Source organism: Podarcis pityusensis (assembly GCF_964106645.2).
Source record: "Podarcis pityusensis genome assembly, chromosome: 8".
In the NCBI taxonomy this organism is placed as follows: Eukaryota; Metazoa; Chordata; class Lepidosauria; order Squamata; family Lacertidae; genus Podarcis; species Podarcis pityusensis.
Genome location: NC_138033.1, coordinates 15512231 through 15533505, shown reverse-complemented (window position 1 = coordinate 15533505; position 21275 = coordinate 15512231). Strand labels below are relative to the sequence as shown.

The 21275-nt window shown below is 47.3% G+C and overlaps 1 protein-coding gene across 4 annotated transcripts; it reads right to left on the bottom strand.

Moving 5' to 3' along the window:
- On the bottom strand, nucleotides 1-20357 carry LOC308484126 (sialic acid-binding Ig-like lectin 5). Of its 4 annotated transcripts, none has more exons than XM_081018719.1 (13): nucleotides 20315-20357; nucleotides 14833-14916; nucleotides 12490-12639; nucleotides 10829-11239; nucleotides 7239-7538; nucleotides 7075-7116; nucleotides 6018-6269; nucleotides 4055-4120; nucleotides 3680-3931; nucleotides 2669-2977; nucleotides 2165-2255; nucleotides 1554-1692; nucleotides 1-1373 (listed from the first exon to the last, which is right to left on the bottom strand). In XM_081018719.1, exons 1-13 carry the CDS (start codon nucleotides 20340-20342, stop codon nucleotides 1176-1178), a joined length of 2322 nt encoding a protein of 773 aa, XP_080874845.1. In that variant the 5' UTR covers nucleotides 20343-20357; the 3' UTR covers nucleotides 1-1175. The 4 variants fall into 4 exon arrangements, with proteins under 4 accessions (XP_080874845.1, XP_080874846.1, XP_080874847.1 ...); XM_081018720.1 differs by lacking the exon at nucleotides 20315-20357 and adding an exon at nucleotides 15388-15504 and having other exon boundaries at nucleotides 14833-14919; XM_081018721.1 differs by lacking the exon at nucleotides 4055-4120.
- Nucleotides 20358-21275: the final 918 nt, after the last annotated feature.

Below are 21275 nucleotides of genomic sequence, written 5' to 3'. Positions count from 1 at the left end.
AAGAGAGCCTGAATCCGATTTATGATCCCCAACAGCTTGGGGAGGAAAACAACATATTCATAAATACAGAGACATGCGTGTATACCACATGTGTGAAAGATTTTTAAAAAATATTTTTAAATTATTGAATACCAGCAAATGAACCTTGAGCTCTACAAGGGGGGAAATGCATATTCCAGAATCTACCAGAAGCATTCTGCCCCTCCAGCAAAAGAAACTGAGCCTGAGGCAAGCGTGTGAGAGAAAGCAACCAGTGGCAGACTCGGGCTTTCAAAAAAAATTCAGCAGCGCTTTGTGTGGCAGTCTCCTATTTACCTAATGTTTCATGGCTACACGGGAAGAAATCTGCAAAATGCTTTGGGGGTATGGAAAGGCTATTGAGATGACCATCCTAAACAGAGAAAGGGCAGCTGTTGTACAGAAGCACAAAGCATGTTAATTATCTCTCCTTATTAAGGCAGGATACAAGCACGTCAAATAAATAAATAAGAGCCACAGAGCAAGAGTTAGCGAGATGTACTGGAAATACTTTTTAAAAAATAGAGCTGTACAACATAGGCTCCCCCCCCCCATAACCTTTTCAAACAACATCTTTAGAACAACTTTACCCAACTTGCTGCGCTCTAGATGTTTTGGACTACAAGTCCCAACATCCTTGACCATTGGCCATGTGTCCTGGCAGATGATGGAAGCTGCAGTTCAAAACATCTAGAGGGTACCAGATTGCTGAAGGCTGTTTTAGAAAATGGTGTGCTGTTTTTTCCTACTGAGTAGGGAACATTCCTTGACACCACAACAGTCCAGCCAATCACTTTGGGGAGGGAAGATGTTCACAGGCAAAGAGGCAGGTAGTTGACAGCTGATGATGTCTACCTCGTTCAGAGTAAGTTGGTTAACTATGTCCACTACCATTGCCTTCTTCTGGTTCCTCCTTCCTTGCGTAAAAACAAAGAAACAAGTCAAAAACACCAGATTTACTAAAATGGAAGACCCTTTCCATATCCGGCATATCTAATGCTTCTCCTGTCCAGACAATTTACTTGGTGGACACTAAATCCAGTTTGCTTATTCTTGAAGTCCAGCTCACTTTTCATACCCAGCTCCTCTTTTCAGTCAAATAACACCCTTCCATCATGATGGGATTGTTCTCCTATTGGGAAACAAGGTTGTTGTTTTTATTCCCGTCTAATTTCTGAATATTCCACAGACTCTTCCACTGGGGGTGGAGGTCCCTTGCTTTTGAACGCCACGGTTGTATAGTGAACCTCATCTGGTTCCTCAGCACTTGGACTGGGAGGTCTGGGGATTTGCCTGGGTTTTGGGGTCCTCTCTCCAGCTGCTTTAGGCGTGCCAACATGGGGTGATCTTTGACCCTGAAAGGGAAGAGAGATGTTGTGAAAAAGATCCCCCTTTGCAACATACCTTTAAAGCACTTAAACATCTTGTGCACCTGCTCTCTGTGATGAAGCACCCCCTCCAAAAAAATAAAAATAAATACTTACCTCAGGAGGCCTAAGAGGTTGCAGAAGAGCAAAGCTACATGGGATGCATACCTGAGGGAAAATGTTGCTATAGATCAGGCTGAAGTTGTTGGCTCTCTGCTGCCCTCCATTGGCAGAGTTTACATAATTAGCAGAATCCATAGCTTCTGGAATGGCTGCTTTCGGAGTTGCTTTCCTCTTCTTATAAAACCTAAGATCAAAATGGCCAGAACATGGTAAGATTCTCATACACCCCTGTGATTATAAGACCTGCATGCAGGTCTTTCTCTCTCTTCCTCTACAGCCCTCATCAAAACTCATATCTTGTTGTAGCCAGTGCTGGTCCTACTCAGAGTAGACCTATTGAAAGTCAACTGATATGATCAACATTGGTTCATTCATTTCAGTGGGTCCACTGAGTAGAACTTAGTTGGACACAACCTGATGGCTTTGGTTTCATTCTAAGTCATCTCCTGTCATCCGTCCCCACGATAACTTTGCATCTCCCATTCCTTCCCAAACTCTAACTAACTGAGCTGTCCAGGCTTGCTGTCCAGGCTTGACTTCTCAGGTTTGACAGAAGTTGCCTGCCAGAAGGTGGTTTCAATGGTCAGGCCAGTAGAACAGTGGCCTGTTGTTGAGAACCAGGTGGAGGGAGGGAGATCAGAGAAGGATAAACTCACTTGATCAGGCCCAGGCAGAGCAGGAAGACAACCGCTGCCAGCAAAGCCCCACACAGCCCAGAGAGGAGCAGTGATGAATGGCTTCCTGCGCCTGCAATGATAAACCAAGATCTCAAAGAAAACTGGGATTGGAAATCAGGAATCCTGGTCCCATCCTCCTTCCTTCATTTCCCAAAAGCAGATGATGATGATGATGATGATGATGATGATGACAATGATCATCATTTGCTGCTCATTTTATTTTTAAACATCTCCAGGTGGTTTAACATAAACAGGTAAAATAAATGCAAAAATTAAGATGCTAGTTTTAATTGGCATCATTTTTCAGTAAGGGTGAAATGGGTGGAGACACCATTCTGGCAATCCCCGATCTACAGAAATAAATGAGGTTCACTTGTAATTATATGTACTTTAGAATCAGGGTGCATAGCTACAACCTCTTTGGGTTTTCCAATATCATCAGGGCTGCAAAAGTCAGGATTTCTCAGTCTGGTGGAGTCTCACCTGTTTTCAAGGAACCAAGGAGGAATTGCATGGTGTAGACTCCCAGAGAATTGTTCCCAAGACAGATGATGCTGAGGTCGCCATCCGGGCTACCTGTCCAAATTAGGGAGCTGGTGACCTCATTCTTCTGGACTGACGAAGAGACTTTCAGGTCTGCCGTGCTGGTGTTCTCAGCTACAGTCATCCCGCCCACTTGCCAATGGATCTGAGGTAGAGGCTTGGAGTGCAGGGAACAGTTGCAGAGGATGCCATTGTCCTTACGCCAACAGGTAGTGTTTTTCTGGGGGTTTTTGCTGAGCTTGGGGGCATCTGCAGAGAATCAAGTAGCCAAGGTGAAGAACACATTCCGATTTAGCTAATGACTGCACCAGCTGCAATACCACAATTCATCCACTGGAGGCACCCAAGAGCAGATACTGCTGCCACCCTAGTTCCCTACTCTGTTGCATAAGGTAAAATCCTGCTTCAGCTTGGTTCAGAAGGCAGGGAGTTTCTTTCCCCCTTGTGTCCAGTTTGAAAATAAAAGCAGAATTTACAGGAATGGTTTACAAGAACTTAAGAGCTGTGTCTCATAGAATCTTAGTGTTGGAGGGGATGCCAAGGGTCATCTAGTCCAACCCCCTGCAATGCAAGAATCTCAACTAAAACAGCCATGACAGATGGCCACCCAGCCTCCAAGGAAGGAGAGTCCACCACAAACAATGTGGCCTGGGCTTTTCCAGTCACGGGGCAGCAACAATAGCAAAAGAGGCACTGAATGGGTTTCTTCTGCCCATTCTGCTAGTAGAACCCCTTAATGAAAAAGGGAGTTGGCCTCCCTAAATAGGAGCACTACTCTAGGCAGCTATTTGGGTGGGATGTAAATCTCACTTGGTGTTTTCACACTGAACCTCAAATGCAGCCCAGCAGAGGACAAGGGGTGTCCTGTAGCATGGGAGATCAGCACCCTTAACATTTCCCCTGCAGCAGGGAGTCCCAGTGGTTGACCCAAACCCTGACTCCCTCACTCACATTCCACAAGGAGGTGGAGGAATCCCTCAGCAGAAGCTATGGCGTTCTGAGCCTGGCACCTGTAGTCACCCTGATCCTCTGCTTTCACATTGACCAGCTCCAACCAGTCATCTGGCAGCTTCTCCAAGGCCCTGCCTTCCTTGAACCAGCTCGTAGTGGCTGCAGGGTTGCTATCGGCCTTGCAGAGCAGCCGCAATAAGTTGCCTTCCTGAACCGTCAACTGGGAGCCACTGGCTACTTCCCTGGGGCAACCTGTAATCACAGGAAAGTGCCGTCATGTCTGTGAAACAGCAGCTGCCCCGCTGAAGCCAGCCTTATCCTCCAGAGGAGAAAGGATCCGTGCGCTGACTTTTGCACCCTAAAACTCTCTGGTACCTCGAGCTAGTGCTGGGTCCCTCCTGTGTGCATGGGTGACATTGAACGTCATTGTCCTTGGGCGATCTGGAACAGACATATCAATGTTGAATCAACAAGAGAAGAGCCTTTACATGGGTGAATGAGAGGCCCGTTGCTGTGCAAGAAAGGGCCTTCTGGTGGCACTGGGACCGGTTAGCTGGAAGGGAGGGAGACCACCAATGGCAAGCAGATCCAGAAGCAATGAGAGGTGGAGCCAGAGACAGGTAGAGCCAACTAAATCCAGTTATATTGCTATTCTCGTCTGCCCTGCTGAGCTCTAGAAGGGTAAAATGGAGACCAAGGAGGAGAAAGCTGGCAGCCTGGGACACCCCTTAGGCTGGTTGTAAGTAAGAAGGCAGCCAGTAGGGGCTGTCTAAGGGTGGACTGAGGTTGGTGGGTCAGTGCCCCGTTAACCCCAATGGATCAGCCTGTACTGTCCGCTGGAAAGGTAGGGTCAGCAATGACCGTCCAGGAAAGTGCCCTTCCCCTGCCCAGTGTACACAGAGCAGACAGAGCAAGATGAAAAAGCACCATATTTTGACACAAAAACACTGCACTGTTGAGACTGCAATCTAGGCTGCGTCTTTTACCTCCTATTCAGATCCAGGTCTGCCCTCCATTGTCCATAATCTCGGTGGATTTGGGGTTGTATCCCAGTGCTAATCTGTCACAGAGTAGACTCATTGACATGAATTAACATGCCTAAAGTCCATTGATTTCAATGGATCTACTCGGAGTAAAACTTAGCCGGTGACATTCTGCTTGTCAAATGTTTACTTTATTCTGTTCCTATTAGCGTCGTCATTGCTAATCAGATTATTGCATTTTTTGAAAAAGGAAACAGAGGGGAATAGAGAAAGAAGAAGGGCATAAATCCTTTTCTAAGCTATACACACACAGAGAGAGAGTGGGGTTTTTTCTGGGGGGATGCAGGGGGATGCATACCCCTAAACATTTTGTGAATCTAAGTTTGGCAGTATTTCAATATTAGTAGGGGAAAGAGAGTACCCCTAAAAATTAAAAAAAAAGCACTGTATACACACACAAACACACCATGATGACCAGAAAATTGCTCATAAAAAAGACAATGCAGATTCTCAGTTTGCCAAATGAATATCAGAGTATTGGACTGTGCAACACCCCAACAGCTAAACACAAGGCCCACCTATGAGGCTATCACATAGTACCTAAGAGGGGGAAGAGAAATTACTTTGCAAAACGACTTAGGTCCCCACAAGCAGCATCCTTATGGCAGCCTTTTCATTGGATAAGCAAAGGAACTATGTTCTGCATCTCCAGGTAGCAAACAGTGAGACCATTGCCACCTGGGGATATTCCTTCATGAGATGCTCATTAGACGAAAAGGTCTTGAAGCAACAGAAGATGGGCAGGTGGGAGACGGGCATTCAGCCATTCTCCTCCATTGTCCATGCAGACCTTTTCTTGCAAAACATCAAAGCCATGTCCTGCACATCCTGCTTTATGGGTAAGACAGATATGTGAACAAAAAACTTCTAATTTGGCCTTTGTATTTAATATTAGAGAGCTGTCATTCTGATGAGAGGTTGCATAAATATGCCCTCTCCTGGTGAATGAGGATACTCCCACAAATTTCAGACAAGAGTTACCGGTATGTTCAGTGACTTGAATTTGTGGTTTTGCCCCTGGGGCTGCATTTATGCATCCTGAAACTAACTTCTTAGAAAGCTTCTGCAAATATGTAAGCTCATCATGGGGTTCCTGAACTTGTGATGAAGCTGTCAAAAGCTGCATCTCACACTACTGGGCTGACACACTGCACAATGCAGCCACAGCAGTGTACATTTGCAGAGGTCCCCTTAGTGGAAGCATGCTGGTATTAGTTGCAGGTCAAGCCACTTAGCATACAATGGAGTTTCCTAGGTTAATGCCCCCAAGGAACTTCCCGCTCCCCATCTCTTACACTGAACAATCACTGAAATATTCTTCCTGATTGAGCCATGTAGATTCTCTGCCTGACATTGATACATCCCAGCATCCTCTGATTTAATGTTGGACAGTTGAAGAGTTTCTTTACTGCCCTGCATATGGTTGTTTAGGGTCTTGTTCTTCTTCATCCATGTCACAGAGGGAATAGGTTTGCCCTGAGCTTCACAAAGCAGGCTGACGGTGTCCCCTTCTCGGACCACCAGCTTTTCTTTCTGTGCGGAGAAATCTGTAAGAGAAATGCAATTAGATCACAATAGGTCCTGGGATGCCTGAGGCTAAGGAATCCTCATTCAGTGCTGAGATGTTCCTGTGTATTTTGAAGAAGGATGGTTGACACCAGGTCTGCAGAAGTGGGGATTCAAATCTTTACAATGATTATTAATTATAATTGGTTCAAGACAGCTTTGGGCCATAGTTTTGCAAAAAGAGAGATGATCCCCTCATTTCTCTGCAAGTTCAACTGGCAAGAGAATAATAATAATAATAATAATAATAATAATAATAATAATATCCACTGTTTTGCCTTCCACTGGGAAGACTTGGGCCCATTTCTTTTCCTTCTCATTCCACTTTAATACACCACTTACTGCCAACATAGGATTCTAAATGGCTTACAAAGTACAAAAACCAGTTATGCAAACATTAAAATATAAACACCCACAATTGAAATAGGCAATAGAACAGTCCCATTAAATAGAAACCCCACGGCAATTAAAAAAGGAGACTCAGGTCAAGAGCCGGAAGGGTGCTACGGTGGGGAGTGAATTTTGGTTCGGGTGCAAGGATGTGTGCATGGCATGGCATGGATGCTGGAAAGAACCACTGAGCCCAGCTCCTCCCTGTTACCATCCAGTTTGTCTTCAACTCCCCTCCAAACCACCATCCTGGGCTCTGCCCCAACTCCCAGCCATCTCTAAAACCCTTCCTCCTGCACAATTCCCACTCTGAGATCCCTGAGCAGCTATTGGCTGCGCAGCAGAGCTCAGTGAGGATGGGGATGTGCAAAAACACTAAAGAGTTTTGTATCTCACCAGGGTGTCCAGGCCTTGTGATTCTGATGTCCTGAGGTGGGTCTGAAACATAAGAAAACAGTGAGGGGGGGCATGAAAGGAGTAAATTAGCTAGCATGGGGTAGAAAGAACTGTTGGCTGTTCATGGGAGGGCGAAACAGTACTGAGCTATGGGAGCTACTCACAGACCACTTCAAGAGAGATTGTATTCACAATTGTTCTCCCAACTGCAGGGTAATAGACACTGCAAGTGAGGGCTCTGCCTTGATCCTGCAGAGATGGTGTGAAGGTGAAGCCAGAAGCAAAGGTCCAGCTTCCATTGCTGTGCTGATGGTTCTGTACAGTTGTTGGCAAATTACTCCATGAGATCTGAGGCCGGCTCCATGATTCTTTCCATGGGCAGGTCCCTGGTGCCTGGCAGATGAGGGTGATGCTCTTCCCCAAAACCACCTCTGATAAGTTCAGGATCTTTGGCTTTGCCAGCTCTGAGAAAAGCAAAGTCCCCAGGATGGGATCAGAAGAAAATTCAGAGACTAAAGTAACTAGGGTACAGGATACAGGAGTCCTGAATTATGGATGGTCACCAGCACTACTTTACCCCCCACTTTGCGGCAAATCCTGCCATTCTTTCATTTGTCCTTTAACAATAACTTTGTGTCTCTCCCTTAGTAGACTGATTCCCCATGCAATGGTCTGCTTTCTCTACCAATGTTGGTCAATGTTTCTGCTCATTGTGGACTCAGCCTGGAGAGAGAGAAATCTTGATGGCTGCCACTATGCTGCTGAACATGATGTTTGATACTCAGGATCCTGAAATTGGAGGATGAAGCCAGATGCGATTTGGGAGACACAGAAAGAAAAAAGGGGGGGAAATGACACCTTGAATGCAGCAGCCACAGGAAGGATCTGTCTTTCATAGGAGCACAGGCTGAGAAGGGGTCACTTAACCCTTGAACTATTTTTTCTGAAGCAAATGGCCACCCACCCAGACTGCTCACTTGCATACAGGGGAATAGGAAGCAGGTCTGCATACCTTTTGCCGTGGAGTGAAGAGCTTGGAGAGGGCAATTTCTAGGGGCTCAGCTATACTGTTGCAAATAAAACGTTTCAAGTGTGTTGCAAAGTGATATATAGAAATGTGGCACTAGATGGTGAGCCATGGCAAATTCAATACATTTTCCAAAACACTTTTTTTAAAGCATTTCCTCAGTGTTTTTTTAAAATGTGTGTAGATTCCACCTAGGAGACATGGAACAAATCCAGAACTCCCCTGGCCACATTCCCCACCCCCTCCATGCACACACCTTCTTCCAGGAATGGGTTGTTGAACTGTGTAATGAGTCTAGCTTGTCTGAATGGAAAGAGGTGGATGACCATGTAGAAACAGCTGACATTTCCCTGAATGCCATGTAGCCAACACAAGCCTGGCTTTCATATCACCTTAAACCTAGATGAACTATTGTTTGAAGGTGAATGCACACTGTGTTGGTGCAGGGGACCCAAATCAAAGGTGTTTTGCTCCTGCCATGTTGCCAGGAGCTAAGCCATGGTTTGGCAGAATGTTAATCTAAACCAGTGGTTCCCAATTAACTAATTACTAAGGAAATCAGCCGTGAGTGCTCACTGGAAGGACAGATCCTGAAGCTAAGGCTCCAGTACTTTGGCCACCTCATGAGAAGAGAAGACTCCCTGGAAAAGACCCTGATGTTGGGAAAGATTGAGGGCATAAGGAGAAGGGGACGACAGAGGACGAGATGGTTGGACAGTGTTCTCGAAGCTACCAGCACGAGTCAGAACAAACTGCGGGAGGCAATGGAAGACAGGAGTGCCTGGTGTGCTCTGGTCCTTGGAGTCACGAAGAGTCGGACACGACTAAACAACAACAACAACAACAAGGACCCCCTATTTTCCAAAAGCCAAGCCACAGTCCCCCCACTTTTGAACATTTTGATAGCTCTATGGTAGTTACCTCTGCAAAGCAATTTTTTGAACAAAATGTGGGGTAGCCTTTAATAAGCAAAGCATTTTAGGTGTACTAAAAAAAAACAGACTAGGGCTGAGAGATATCTGGTATTCAACATTGTGATATATCAGCAGCTAAACATCACAATGTTCTGATATATCACGATGTCTGAAATTGGAGATTGGACATGGGGATGAGGGAAAGAGCAGCCGCAGAGATTGGATGGCTGGGGGGAGGAGAGGAAGCGAAGTCACCCCCACTGCATGGTTTGAGTTTGAGGGGGTGGGGGTGCATCAAGCCACAATCAGGGGGGCAGCCAGTGAAGAAGCACATCCACTGTGGCTGCTGCTGCTTTCCTGCTGACTAAGAAAAGCTGCTCTGAGTCCGTGCCAGGGAAAGGTAGTGCCACAATTCCTTGAAGTGAGAGCAGTCAGCTGCCCTGTTCTCCATCAGTGAGAGGAGAAGGCAGTGGCTGGCTGCCCTGGTCTCCCTCGGTGTGAGGGAAGGCAGCTCAGATCAGCAGAGTGATCGGGGTGTGAGGGAAGGCAGCTCAGATCAGCAGAGTGATCGGCTGAAATCATCCTGCGATTTGGGTGGTGCCTTGAAATCAGCTGCCCTGCTCTTCCTTGTATGGGGAGTGATATACTGCTACGTATTGCTGGGTCGAAATCGTTATCACGGTGTGATTTCAAAACCAGTTTTAACCAATATATTGAAAAATTGCAGAGTGCTAAAACAGACCATAAAATTTGTGAAATACCATGCAAAAATGACAAAAAAATGAGTTGGGGGAAAGGCAAGGGGTGGGGCCGCGGAGGCCCTGTGTGTATTCCACGGACCCCTAATTGGGAACCATTGATCTAAACTCAGGTTCAAGATTTGTTTCTCTCCAAAAGAAACCATGAGCCGTAGCATAGGCTTGCTTTTTAGCTAACTGCTCATGGTTTGTTTGGGGCTCAGACATTAAGATGAGGCTTAAACTCCTGTAAAACCACCTGCCCCACACCAGCAAGGGGAAGGTTCTCCACCTCCATGCTTAGCCAAATCAAGGCTTAGCTCTGTGCAGAACAGCAGCAGGAGAAACAGGGGAGGAGCAAAGTGCCCCTAATTTTAGCCCTGTGCCTCAACCCTCTGTGCACTCACCTTAAAACCAGTCAGCTATGGGAAAGTGACCTGAGTTTGAGGCCTGGACAAGATAAGAGGCACACCTGTTGCTCTGCCCACATTTGATTGAGGCTCCATCCATGTGTGCTTCTGGCCCTGCCCACCACTTGCATGTGTCCCCTGGAACGCGGCCCATGAATGAAAGAAATGTCCCCCACCCAAAGCACCCTGTGGTCCTAGAATTCAGGATGTAGTGGATTGGGACAATGTTCCAGATCTGCACTGAGGCTGATTTCAAAGGTGGCAAGAGAACACCTCTCTGCTTCTCCTGCCATTGAGGAAGCTGTGGAGAGATGCTGGGGGAAGGAGAAGAAGCAGGTGATGGGATGCAGCTGGAAGTGAAGGAGAAAATGCCTCCAGTTTCCTGTTTCTCGAGACTGTCAGCACAGAATCCATGAGAGAGTTCTTCCCTCTAGTGAGCTGTGTAAAGTATTCAGACATTTGGAGATGCAAATGATCTAATTTTGACGTTACAACAATGGAGAGGAACAGGAAGCATGGAGCACTTGTACCTCCTGTCCCTTTCACATCAGCATAATGTCCAGAGGTCAAGGCATATTTGTAGGCAGAGCCTTCCTCCCCTTTACAGCATAAAAGAGCACAAAACAGGGAATGAGGGAGCAAATAAAGAAGTAGGAAACTTCTTACCTGTCACAGAAACATGTGGTAAAATAAAAGAAGCTTGATAGCTGAATTTTAAGATCTGTCCTTTCTCAATTCGAAAATAGTACTGCCCTTCATCCTGATTCTGAACATCATTGATGCTAAAGGAACAGTCACCTTCTGATGGATTTCCAGTCAACTGGAAACGATTCCCAGCAAATGCCGCAAATCTTTGATCCTTGTCACTACTGGCAACAACACTTCCAACATTTGGGTGCCACTTGTTGCGAATATAGGACCCAACACGATCGTTCTTAATCCAGTAGACGTATAATTCCCCAGAATACTGAGAAGTGGGATAAGTGAAGTTGCAGGGAATGTGAACGCAGAGACCTCTCTGCACGGTGACAGCCTTTAGCGCTTTAAGTTCATATCCCGGGAATTGACTCTGCAGACCTGCCAAAGGAAAGAAGAAAGGTGTTCACTGGTTTGTGGGCTGATGCTTAGCGAAGACCAGTTTTGCAGCTGACCCTCTTGCCAGCATACTGTACACCTCGAGAAGAACACTGCACAGTCAACAGCACCAAAACATCAAGGGTTGTCTGGAGCAGCAGTGCCTGGCGATTGTGGTGGGTCTCCAGTCCCAGGACTTCCCAACCACCCACCACAGTAGCAGGCCCTCAGGGGTAAGCATTTCCCTGGGCAAGAAGGAGGAGGACATTCAGGTGTGAGTTTCTAGCAGGTGCCACACACTCAGAAGGAGGAAGGTGCTCTCAAGTCCCCTGGCCAAGGACCCCGAACCAGGGATATTCCAGTGCTCCTTGGGCCTCACACTGGAACTCTTCCTGCCATTTGTACTCAGGACTCATCATTTCCAAGTTTTCAAATTCTTCACTCTTAAAATAAACCATGAAGTGAGCAAAACCTATGAGGTACATAGGAAGCAGGGCTGGCCTCAGGAGGTGGCATGGTTGGGTGTCTGTCATGAGCCCTTATCCCAGTAGGGACTCAATGATAAGAACCCTCTGGAGCTCCTGCAGTGAGAGGGAGACTCTGTGAGGAAGGGGCATGCATGGAGGGTGTCTTGATCAAGGACCACCCAAAACCTGGACCTGATCAGAAGCTGCCTTATGCTAAGTCCATCCACTGGTCCATCTAGATTTACTCCGATGGGTGGTGCCTTTCCAGTGTCCCAGACAGGAACGTCTCCCAGTTTGTGGAGATGCTCGGGTTTAACCTGGGAATTTTTTTCTTTTTTTTTTGCAATTTATTCATTCATTCATTCCCCGCCTTTTTCCTGACAGGGACTCATGGTGGCATAAAGGTAAAAATAAGAACAGCTAAAAACGTTTTAAAAAACCCAATAATTAAAACCAATAAAACATTAAAGCTATATACACACAAACACACACTTTAAAATATACAGATAACTACAATAAAAACAGCACGGCACCAGCCCTTTCATCACAAGCAGTCCGTTTCCAAACTCAGCCTTGGTCCCTCCCTCTTAGGAAGCAACACTCAGAAGAACACATTTTCTCATTTCTGTACACCAAGGGTGGAGAAAATGTGAGCCTTCATAAGTTGAGGGACTCCAGCTCCCATCTTCCTTGAGCCAGCTGAGCTGGCTGAGGCCGATAACATCTAGAGTCTAACTTATCTGGAAAGGGTGAAGGTTCCCCAGTGTTGTTGTGAACCATATCTACCTTTGCAGAGAAAGGGAAGGATCAACAGTGTCACCATCGCCATCAATGACACTGGGCTCTTCATCCCCCAGGGAAGGTTCATGAGTTGTATCGTCCTTCTGCCTCTTGGCATCTTTTTTGAACTGGAGGCTTCTTTCTGAGGCTGGAGCTCTGGGGCAAAGAAAGAAGAGAAGAGAAGCATGAGGCACTAAGTGAGCAGCGCTGGCTGAAGCAGGGAAGAAACTCAGAACCCATAGTTTCAGAAAGAATCAAAATGTGGAAGCAGCATTAGCCACAAAGTCTCTCATTCCAATGCCACAGTCTAGCATGAGCTCAGATGCCAGGCTCGCAAGGGCCACCAGCCCCAGCCTCAGTTTCCCCATTTCTAACATTCCCAGCATGCTTGCGCTCCTGTCTCAGTGACATCTACGCTGGTTATGTCCACAGAATGGAAAATGGCAAGATTCGCCAAGGATGTGCTCTGTGGGGAGCTGGCATCAGGCACCAGGCCCAGTGGCAGACCATTTGATTCTCTGATCCTGCCCTCTACTAGCATAATGAGCTCAGGACGCTTTTTTATGAGGGGGTGCGGGAAAGCTGAGGGAGTCTCCGTACTGGTACACACACACACACACACACACACACACACACACACACTGAGTGGAGCCAGTCGCTTTACACAGGCACCAGTGGAGTCAAACACATGAGGTAGCTCACACCCTGATGAGAAGGCCGCTGTGGAATCCAAGCTGAAGAGCCAAGTGCATCTGCTTGTTTGTGTTTTTTGGACAACAATGAGTGAGGAAGAAGGAGAAGACTGAAGAGGAAGAAGGACACAATTGCCCCCCTCCCGGGTGATCCAGGGCTACCCTGACCAGCTCTGGACCAATTCTAGATTGACCCAGAAAAGCTTGATTCTGTTCGGGATCCAGGAGCTATTCAGTCAGGATGCACAGTTTCAATGCCAATGAACATTTTAAACATACACATCTCCAGTGTGGTGTAGTGGTTAAGAGCGATAGACTCGTAATCTGGGGAACCGGGTTTGCATCTCCACTCCTCCACATGCAGCTGCTGGGTGACCTTGGGCCAGTCACACTTCTCTGAAGTCTCTCAGCCCCACTCACCTCACAGAGTGTTGGTTGTGGGGTAGGAAGGAAAAGGAGAACGTTAGCCGCTTTGAGACTCCTTCGGGTAGTGATAAAGCGGGATATCAAATCCAAACTACTACTACTACTACTACTACTACTACTCTTCTTCTTCTTCTTCTTCTTCTTCTTCTTCTTCTTCTTCTTCTTCTTCTAGACATATTCAAAGAGCTCATATTTAACTAATCTCTTCATCCAACAGCCAAATGACATGTGATCCAGGAGATCTCTGTTTCAAAACAGTCGATAGGGTCCCCTGAAATAGATGGGGACCCCAGCATCATCAAGGAAAGGCAGCTGTCCCCGTCCATGTTACTTCCCTCTGTCTCCCTCCATGTTGTTCCTCATTCCTCATCTCTGGTTGCTATTTGTCGCCCTTGTGAGGCAAATAGCAGCTTGAAGGGGAGGATAAGCCCTCAATGATGTGGAAATGTGGAGAACTAAAGACTGGGGAAATGAGACACTGAGAGAAACCAGGGGGAGTGCTCCAGCAGGGAACTTGAAAGCAAAGACCTGAGCCTAGAAACACAGTGCAAATGCTAGTCTGGATGAGCTCTTTGTTGTGTGTTGTTGCACCTGCATAATAAATGCAAGAAACAGGAGAACGACCCGTCCCAGGACCCTCCTACTCTTGGCTGAGTTTTGTTCTGCAATAGTCGCCCTGGGGGAAAACAGCCTCTTTTGCTCCTTTCTCTGAGATTTGGAGAGAAAGAGAGAGAAAAAAGCCTTCTTCAAAACCAGGGCAAGCCCAAGACATTTTGGTGCTTGAGGTGGAGCAGGAAATGGCACACACACACACACACACACACACACACACACATGCATAGTACCAAAAGCAAGGCAAGTTATTTTGACACAACACCTTAAATGAGCCTCACCCTGCCCAATAGTAGGGTTGGCTCTGCCCACCAACCCTCAAAAGAACCTCCCAAACATCTGCTTACTAAACCTCTTCTTGTGAACCTTTACCGCTTTGGGTGGGGTTCAAAGTAAAGACAACTAAGACATTTTGGACGGTGTATGCACCATGCCTTTAAAACACATCTTAAGCACATTTTCTGCCCCAAGGAATGGTAGCTTGCCTCTTACAATTCAGAGCAGCTTTAAAAAAAAAAAAAGGACCATTCACAGTATTTGGGGGGGGCGGGGGGATGTGCTTTAAATGTATGGTGTTACACACTACAATTCCCTGTCCAGACCCAGAATTTCTCCTGACCTGTCCGTTTCGACTTGCAGCGAGAGATGCACCTCCTGGTTGCCTCTGTCTTTCCGCCTGTGGTCCTGACCCTCGATGAGAATTCTGCTAAACACAGAAGGGGAAATAATAGACAGGAACCAGAAAAGCAGAAGTCTCTGCAAAACGTCTTTTGCAAGCAGGAGGAGGAGGTGGGGGGAGATGGCTTTCTCTGGCATTTCCCCCTTCTATCATATATGAAATCTCAAGATATCACAACTGAAGCTTGACATTAGCTTCACTCTGGGTAGATAAAATATAGTAGAACCCAATGTGGTGTATTGGTTAGGAAAGAGGTCAGTAAACTTTTTCAGCAGGGAGCCAGTACTCTGTCCCTTAGACCTTGTGGGGGGCCTGACTATATTTTGAAAAAAGAAGAAGAATGAATTCCTGCGCCCCACAAATAACCCTGAGGTGCATTTTAAATAAAAGGACACATTCTACTCATGTAAAAACATGCTGATTCCTGGACTGTCCGCAGGCCGGATTTAGAAGGCGATTGGGCCAGGTCTGGCCCCTGGGCCTTAGTTTGCCTACCCATGGTTAGGATGTTGGTTCAAATCTCCTGTTCAGCCATGATGTTTGCTGGTTGTTCTCAGGCCAGTCTTTCTACCTAACCCACAGCGGAGGGTTGTTGTGAGGATAAAATAGGTCAGAGCAGAGAAACATGTTTGCCAGCCTTAAACTCTTTGCGGAGGGAGGATTGGAATATTAATGCAATAAGCTGGGGGGGGGGGTTTAAAGAAAAGGAAATTCAAAGCAGTAACCCTGGCCACTTTCACTAATGCTCTTCCCTCTAAATTTCGGGCATTGTCAAATCCTGGTTCTCCTGACCCTTTAAAAAGGTTTGCTCACACATACACACACGCTGCAAAAGTGCCATGCTTGGGAAATTCCAGCCACTAGCCATCTCAGTTGGCTCAGAGGCATCTAGCCATAAAAAAACCCCGAGCACATGCTGCAAGAAGAAGAAGAGTTTGGATTTGATATCCCGCTTTATCACTACCCTAAGGAGTCTCAAAGTGGCTAACAATCTCCTTTCCCTTCCTCCCCCCACAACAAACACTCTGTGAGGTGAGTGAGGCTGAGAGACTTCAGAGAAGTGTGACTAGCCCAAGATGCAAATTGCCACATGCAAATATGTGCCATAGGCTTGTGCCCCAGGCAGCAAGTAGCTGGAAGCAGGGGGTGGGAATAAATGGACAGCTCTCCCTCATAACACCATTATTCAGGAGCATCCAATGCAGCCGAATGTTGGAAGATTCAGGTCAGATAAAAGAATGTGGTGCATAAGGAACTATGGAACGCACTCCCACAGGAAGGAACCCTGTCTGCTAGCATAGATGGCTTTAAAAGAGAATTAGACAAATTCACAGAGGAGAGGGCTGTCAAAGGCTACTAGCCACAATGGGAGATATTCAGTTGCCACTGCCAAAGGCATCATGCCTCTGAATCCAAGTTGCTGAGAACCACAGCTTAAATGGGCATCTAAGTTCCCTACCTTTACCATCAGAATTAAATCCACCATGGATTAGTCCAGTGGGTTGCTAGTTGCAACCACCTCCTGAATTTAGAGCACCAGAACTCTACGGTATGCTAATTGGGGGGGGCAGCAGCCAAAGAGGCAGTGCCTCCGTGGGCTTCCCAGCACCACCACCACAGTCTCCCCTGCCTGGGTTGCATGGTGGCAGCTTCCAGCGAGATCTTGCCAAAAGCTGGCACTGCTTCTGGAACCATTTCTGCACCAGCAGCAGAGGCGGTGAGGTGCCCAAGGGGAGATGCCACCTGTGCCCAAGGCAGCTACCTGTCCCCACCTTATGGGTGGGCTGGCCCAGGAGGAGGGGAGATGTAACTGGGAGTGGGAGGGAAAGAGGGGGCAGGATAGTCCAAATCCCATTTCGAAGCAGGCAAGAAAAACCATTCCATCCCACTTGCCTTGGTTGTGGAAAAGAAACAGCATAGAAGGATTTTGGCATGCTACACTTGTGAAGAAGAAGAAGAAGAAGAGGATGAGGAGGATGAGGAGGAGGAGTTTGGATTTGACATCACTACCCTAAGGAGTCTCAAAGTGGCTAACATTCTCCTTTCCCTTCCTCCCCCACAACAAACACTCTGTGAGGTGAGTGGGGCTGAGAGAAGTGTGCCTAGCCCAAGGTCACCCAGCAGCTGCATGTGGAGGAGCGGAGACGTGAACCCGGTTCATCAGATTACGAGTCTACCACTCTTAACCACTACACCACACTGGCTCTCTTGTGGTTCTTGGGAACCATAGCTCTGTGCAGAGAATTGCATGGCTGTGGTGCAGGTGCTTATCTCCACACACCCAGCCTAGGAAACTGCAGTCACCGGGTTTCTTCGAGGAAACCAGGGCGGTTAAAACAATTTTAAACTGATAGCATAGATGTGCCCCCAGACATGCGGTAAAGGCAAAGATGAAAGTGGGAAATTCAGTTTTGAGGCAATGGCGCAATGCGTCTGCACGCAGATTGGACTTTCCTTGGTGAAAGGATGGTGTGACCATTGAGGAAGGCTTGTGACTGGATGGAAATTGCAAGATAGGCATGCAAATCCTGTCTCAAATCTGGTTTCATAATGCAGCTCTTGCTGCTTCAAAATGCCTCTGACAAAGCTCAGAACAAAGGCCACCAGGCCTGGCTCAGCAAGCCCACGAGAGAGAGCCCTGCGTCCAAATACTGGAGGTGGTCTAATTGGATCTACCTGCAGACCCCTGCTTGAGACAGCAGGGTGGGCAACTGTGGGGAAAGCAGTGAGGTGACCCTTGAGATTTCTACACAGGGATAAAGAGAAGCCACAACTCATCCAATGTTGACCAACTTTCCGGTCATGTGCCGTGGTCCACCATGTGTCCTACTTTACAGAGGACAGCCCACTCTTTGAAGGGCGGTCTGGTCCAAGTCTGATTTAAAGGTAATGCATAAGGAGCTGAGATTTAAGAAGGGCATGTATAAGAAATGGAAGAAAGGGGGAATAACGAAGGAAGCGTATACTCAAGCAGCCAACAGCTGCAGGGAGGTCAGGAGGGGAAAAGTCTAGAATGAGGCCAGGCTTGCAAGAGAGGTTAAAAATAGTATTAAAAGGTTTATTTGGCTATGTTCAAAGAAAGAGGAAGAACAAGCAAATTAGTAGATCCTCAATGTGGAGAAGACAGAGAAATGCTGCTGGGCGACAGAGGAAACTGCTCAACACCTACATTGCATCTGCCTTCCAGACCCTCCAAATGTCCCTATTTTCCAGGGACGTCCCTGATTTAAAGAAGTCATCCCGGTTTCTGATTTGATCCCAGAATGTCCCACTTTTCCTTAGGATGTCCCTATTTTCACTGGAGAAATGTTGGAGGGTGTGGAGTTATCTAACCCCCGAGCTGTTTGAAGGCAATCTTGTATAAGGAAGTTTCTTTAACGTTTAATGTTTTATTATGTTTTTATATGTGTTGGAAGCTGCCCAGAGTGGCTGGGGCAACCTAATAAGATGTGTGGGGTATAAATAGTAAAATTATCCTTATGGAATGGGATGTCCCTATTTTCATCAGAGAAATGTTGGAGGGTTAGCAGCACCCAACATGGCAATAACAGCATAAACAATGTAAGGAAGAAGCTGCAGCCCAAGATAGGAAAGGGGGTAGTAAGTGAACACTGAGCTATTTTAAAAGAATTCAAATCTCCAGGACCTGATGAGCTGCACCCAAGGGAACCGAAGGAGCTTGTGGGTATATTCTCAGAGCCTCTGTCTATAATCTTTGAGAATTCTTAGAGAACAAGTGAGGTCCCTGCAGACTGGAGGCAGGCAAATGTTGTCCTCATCGTCAAAAAAGGGAAAAAAGAAGACAGGTAACTATCAGCCTGCCAGCTTGATGTCAATACCTGAAAAGATCCAAGAACAGATAATTAAATGGTCAGTCTGTGAACGCTGAGAAAAATACGTTGTGATTACTAAGACCCAGCATGCGTCTGAGGCCTCTTAGGCCCAGGATGACAACTGTCTGCTGCCAGCTTCACACGATGGGGACAACCTAACTTCCAAGCTCATGCCTGCTAATTCTTCATTCCAATCCACATGATGTCCAGGAGTGGTGACCAATCAGACGTTTGCAGGGTGTCACCTTCTACACGGGACGTGGGTGGCACTGTGAGTTAAACCACAGAGCCTAGGGCTTGCCGATCAGAAGGTCGGTGGTTCGAATCCCTGCGACGGGGTGAGCTCCCGTTGCTCGGTCCCTGCTCCTGCCAACCTAGCAGTTCGAAAGCACGTCAAAGTGCAAGTAGATAAATAGGTACCGTTCCGGCAGGAAGGTAAACGGTGTTTCCGTGTGCTGCTCTGGTTCACCAGAAGCGGCTTAGTCATGCTGGCCACATGACTCAGAAGCTGTACGCCGGCTCCCTCGGCCAATAAAGCAAGATGAGCGCCTTAACCCCAGAGTCGGTCACGACTGAACCTAATGGTCTCTTTACCTTTACCTTTTACACATGACTCAGCATATTCCTTACCATCACTTCTGACTTGGATGGATTAAGGAATTCCCCCACCCATCCCTGCTGGCCCATCTTAAACCTGACCTTCACTGAACGGTCCCAGAACAGCGCTTTTCTTCTGGAAAAAAACAGTACTGGTACTCACCATGAAGATGTTACGGTCAGTGCCACATTTTTAACCAGTGGAGTTTTTTTTTCTAGGGAAAAAAAAGGTGCCAGTACTGAGTACAGCCAGAGAAAAAGAACTGCCAGAGCAGAATTCAAAAGTGCCACAACTAAAACAGGCATGAGGTATACTGGCATCATGAAGCAAAACCACGAAACTAACTGATAAAGACAGTATCAAAACAGCAGCAAGAACAGCAATGCAACAGGCAAGAAAATGCCCACACAACCAATGGTCTGGGTGAAGGTGACATATCTGCTTCTTCAGATATGTGGGGCTGAAATTTGGATGGGTTGAAAAAGATGGGGTTGGGCAGACCATGACATCCCTAACTCTGAATGCAAATGAGAGAGGAGACCCTGCTGCTCCTTCACCTGCCCAAATCCCCTTCCAGTTGAGGTAGGAATTTGTGGTGGCACCATTGCACCTTGTAGTCTGCTCTGCCAATTGTTACCCAGTTATAAAAATATAATAAAACACCCAAGGTTAAGAACTTCCCCATGCAGGGCTGCCTTCAGGGGTCTTCTAAAAGTTGCAGTTATTTATCTCATTGACATCTGACGGGAGGGCATTCCACAGGGCAGGCAGTGGTTAGAGTGCCGGATTATTAGGAACCCAGGAAACAGGGGTTCAAGTCCCCACTCAGCCACAAAGCCCACTGGGGGACAGTGCTCAGGCGTGGCCTCTCAACCTCATCTACCTCTCAGGGTTGTTGAGGGGATGAAAAGGGGAGGGGGGAACCGTGTATGCCATCTTGAGCTCCTTGGAGGAAAAGGTGAGCTGTAAATGAAACAAACAAACCACTTACCTGGACAGCTTGAACATTCCAGGGGCATCTGCTTGCAAGGGACAAGAGACAAGAGAGAGAGACTCCAGTAGGCTTATGACGCTCTTTCTGACAGTAATCTCTTTTGCTTGGTTCAGTTCCTGTATTATTTGCAAATTGAGCACAGGGCAAAGTTCCTTACAGAGAAAGGTGTTTTGTTTTGCCTTCCGTTTTAAAAACTGCACCAGTTTCACTGAAAGCAAGGAGCGTGACCTTGAAACCCACCTGCCCGTTGCAAACCTGAGGTCCGGCTGGCAGGACTCCAGTTGCATGAACTTTCTTCGTGCTCAGCCCCCAGCTCAGCAGGTCCTGCTGGTAGGAGCCCCCAGGCGCAATAACAATTGATTTCCAGGCATCCCCAAACTCGGCCCTCCAGATGTTTTGGGACTACAACTCCCATCATCCCTAGCTAACAGGACTAGTGGCCAGGGAAAGTGGGAATTGTAGTCCCAAAACATCTGGAGGGCCGGGTTTGGGGGTGCCTGATTTAGACACTAGCACCCCTTACCAGTGGCGGCGCTTCATGCTCCGGCACCGGGGGGGGGGCAGAGAGCAGGCAGGGGCGGGGCTGGCGCGTGTCCTGGGGGCATGTCGCGCATCGCCTGTGGGGGCGTGGCAGCCAGAGCAGGCGGGGGGGCAGCCGCGATGGCACACCACAGGGATTGTGCTGCCAGGGGCAGTGCACTCCCCCCACACTCCTCTTCCTCCCCCAGTGCCCTTACATACCCATATTATTGTTTTCCTATTTGCTTCCTGTTCTTTTCCATGCTTTTTCTAACTGTTTTCTTCGGGTGTTTTTTGTTTTATTGCGGAAGGCAATTAATAAGAAATAAATAATCATCTTTCACTATCCCAAGCCAGGTGTGGGCAACCTCAAGCCCAGGGGCCAAATGAGGCCATCTATGCCTCTCTGGTTCTCTCCTGGAACTCTCCCCACACCAAG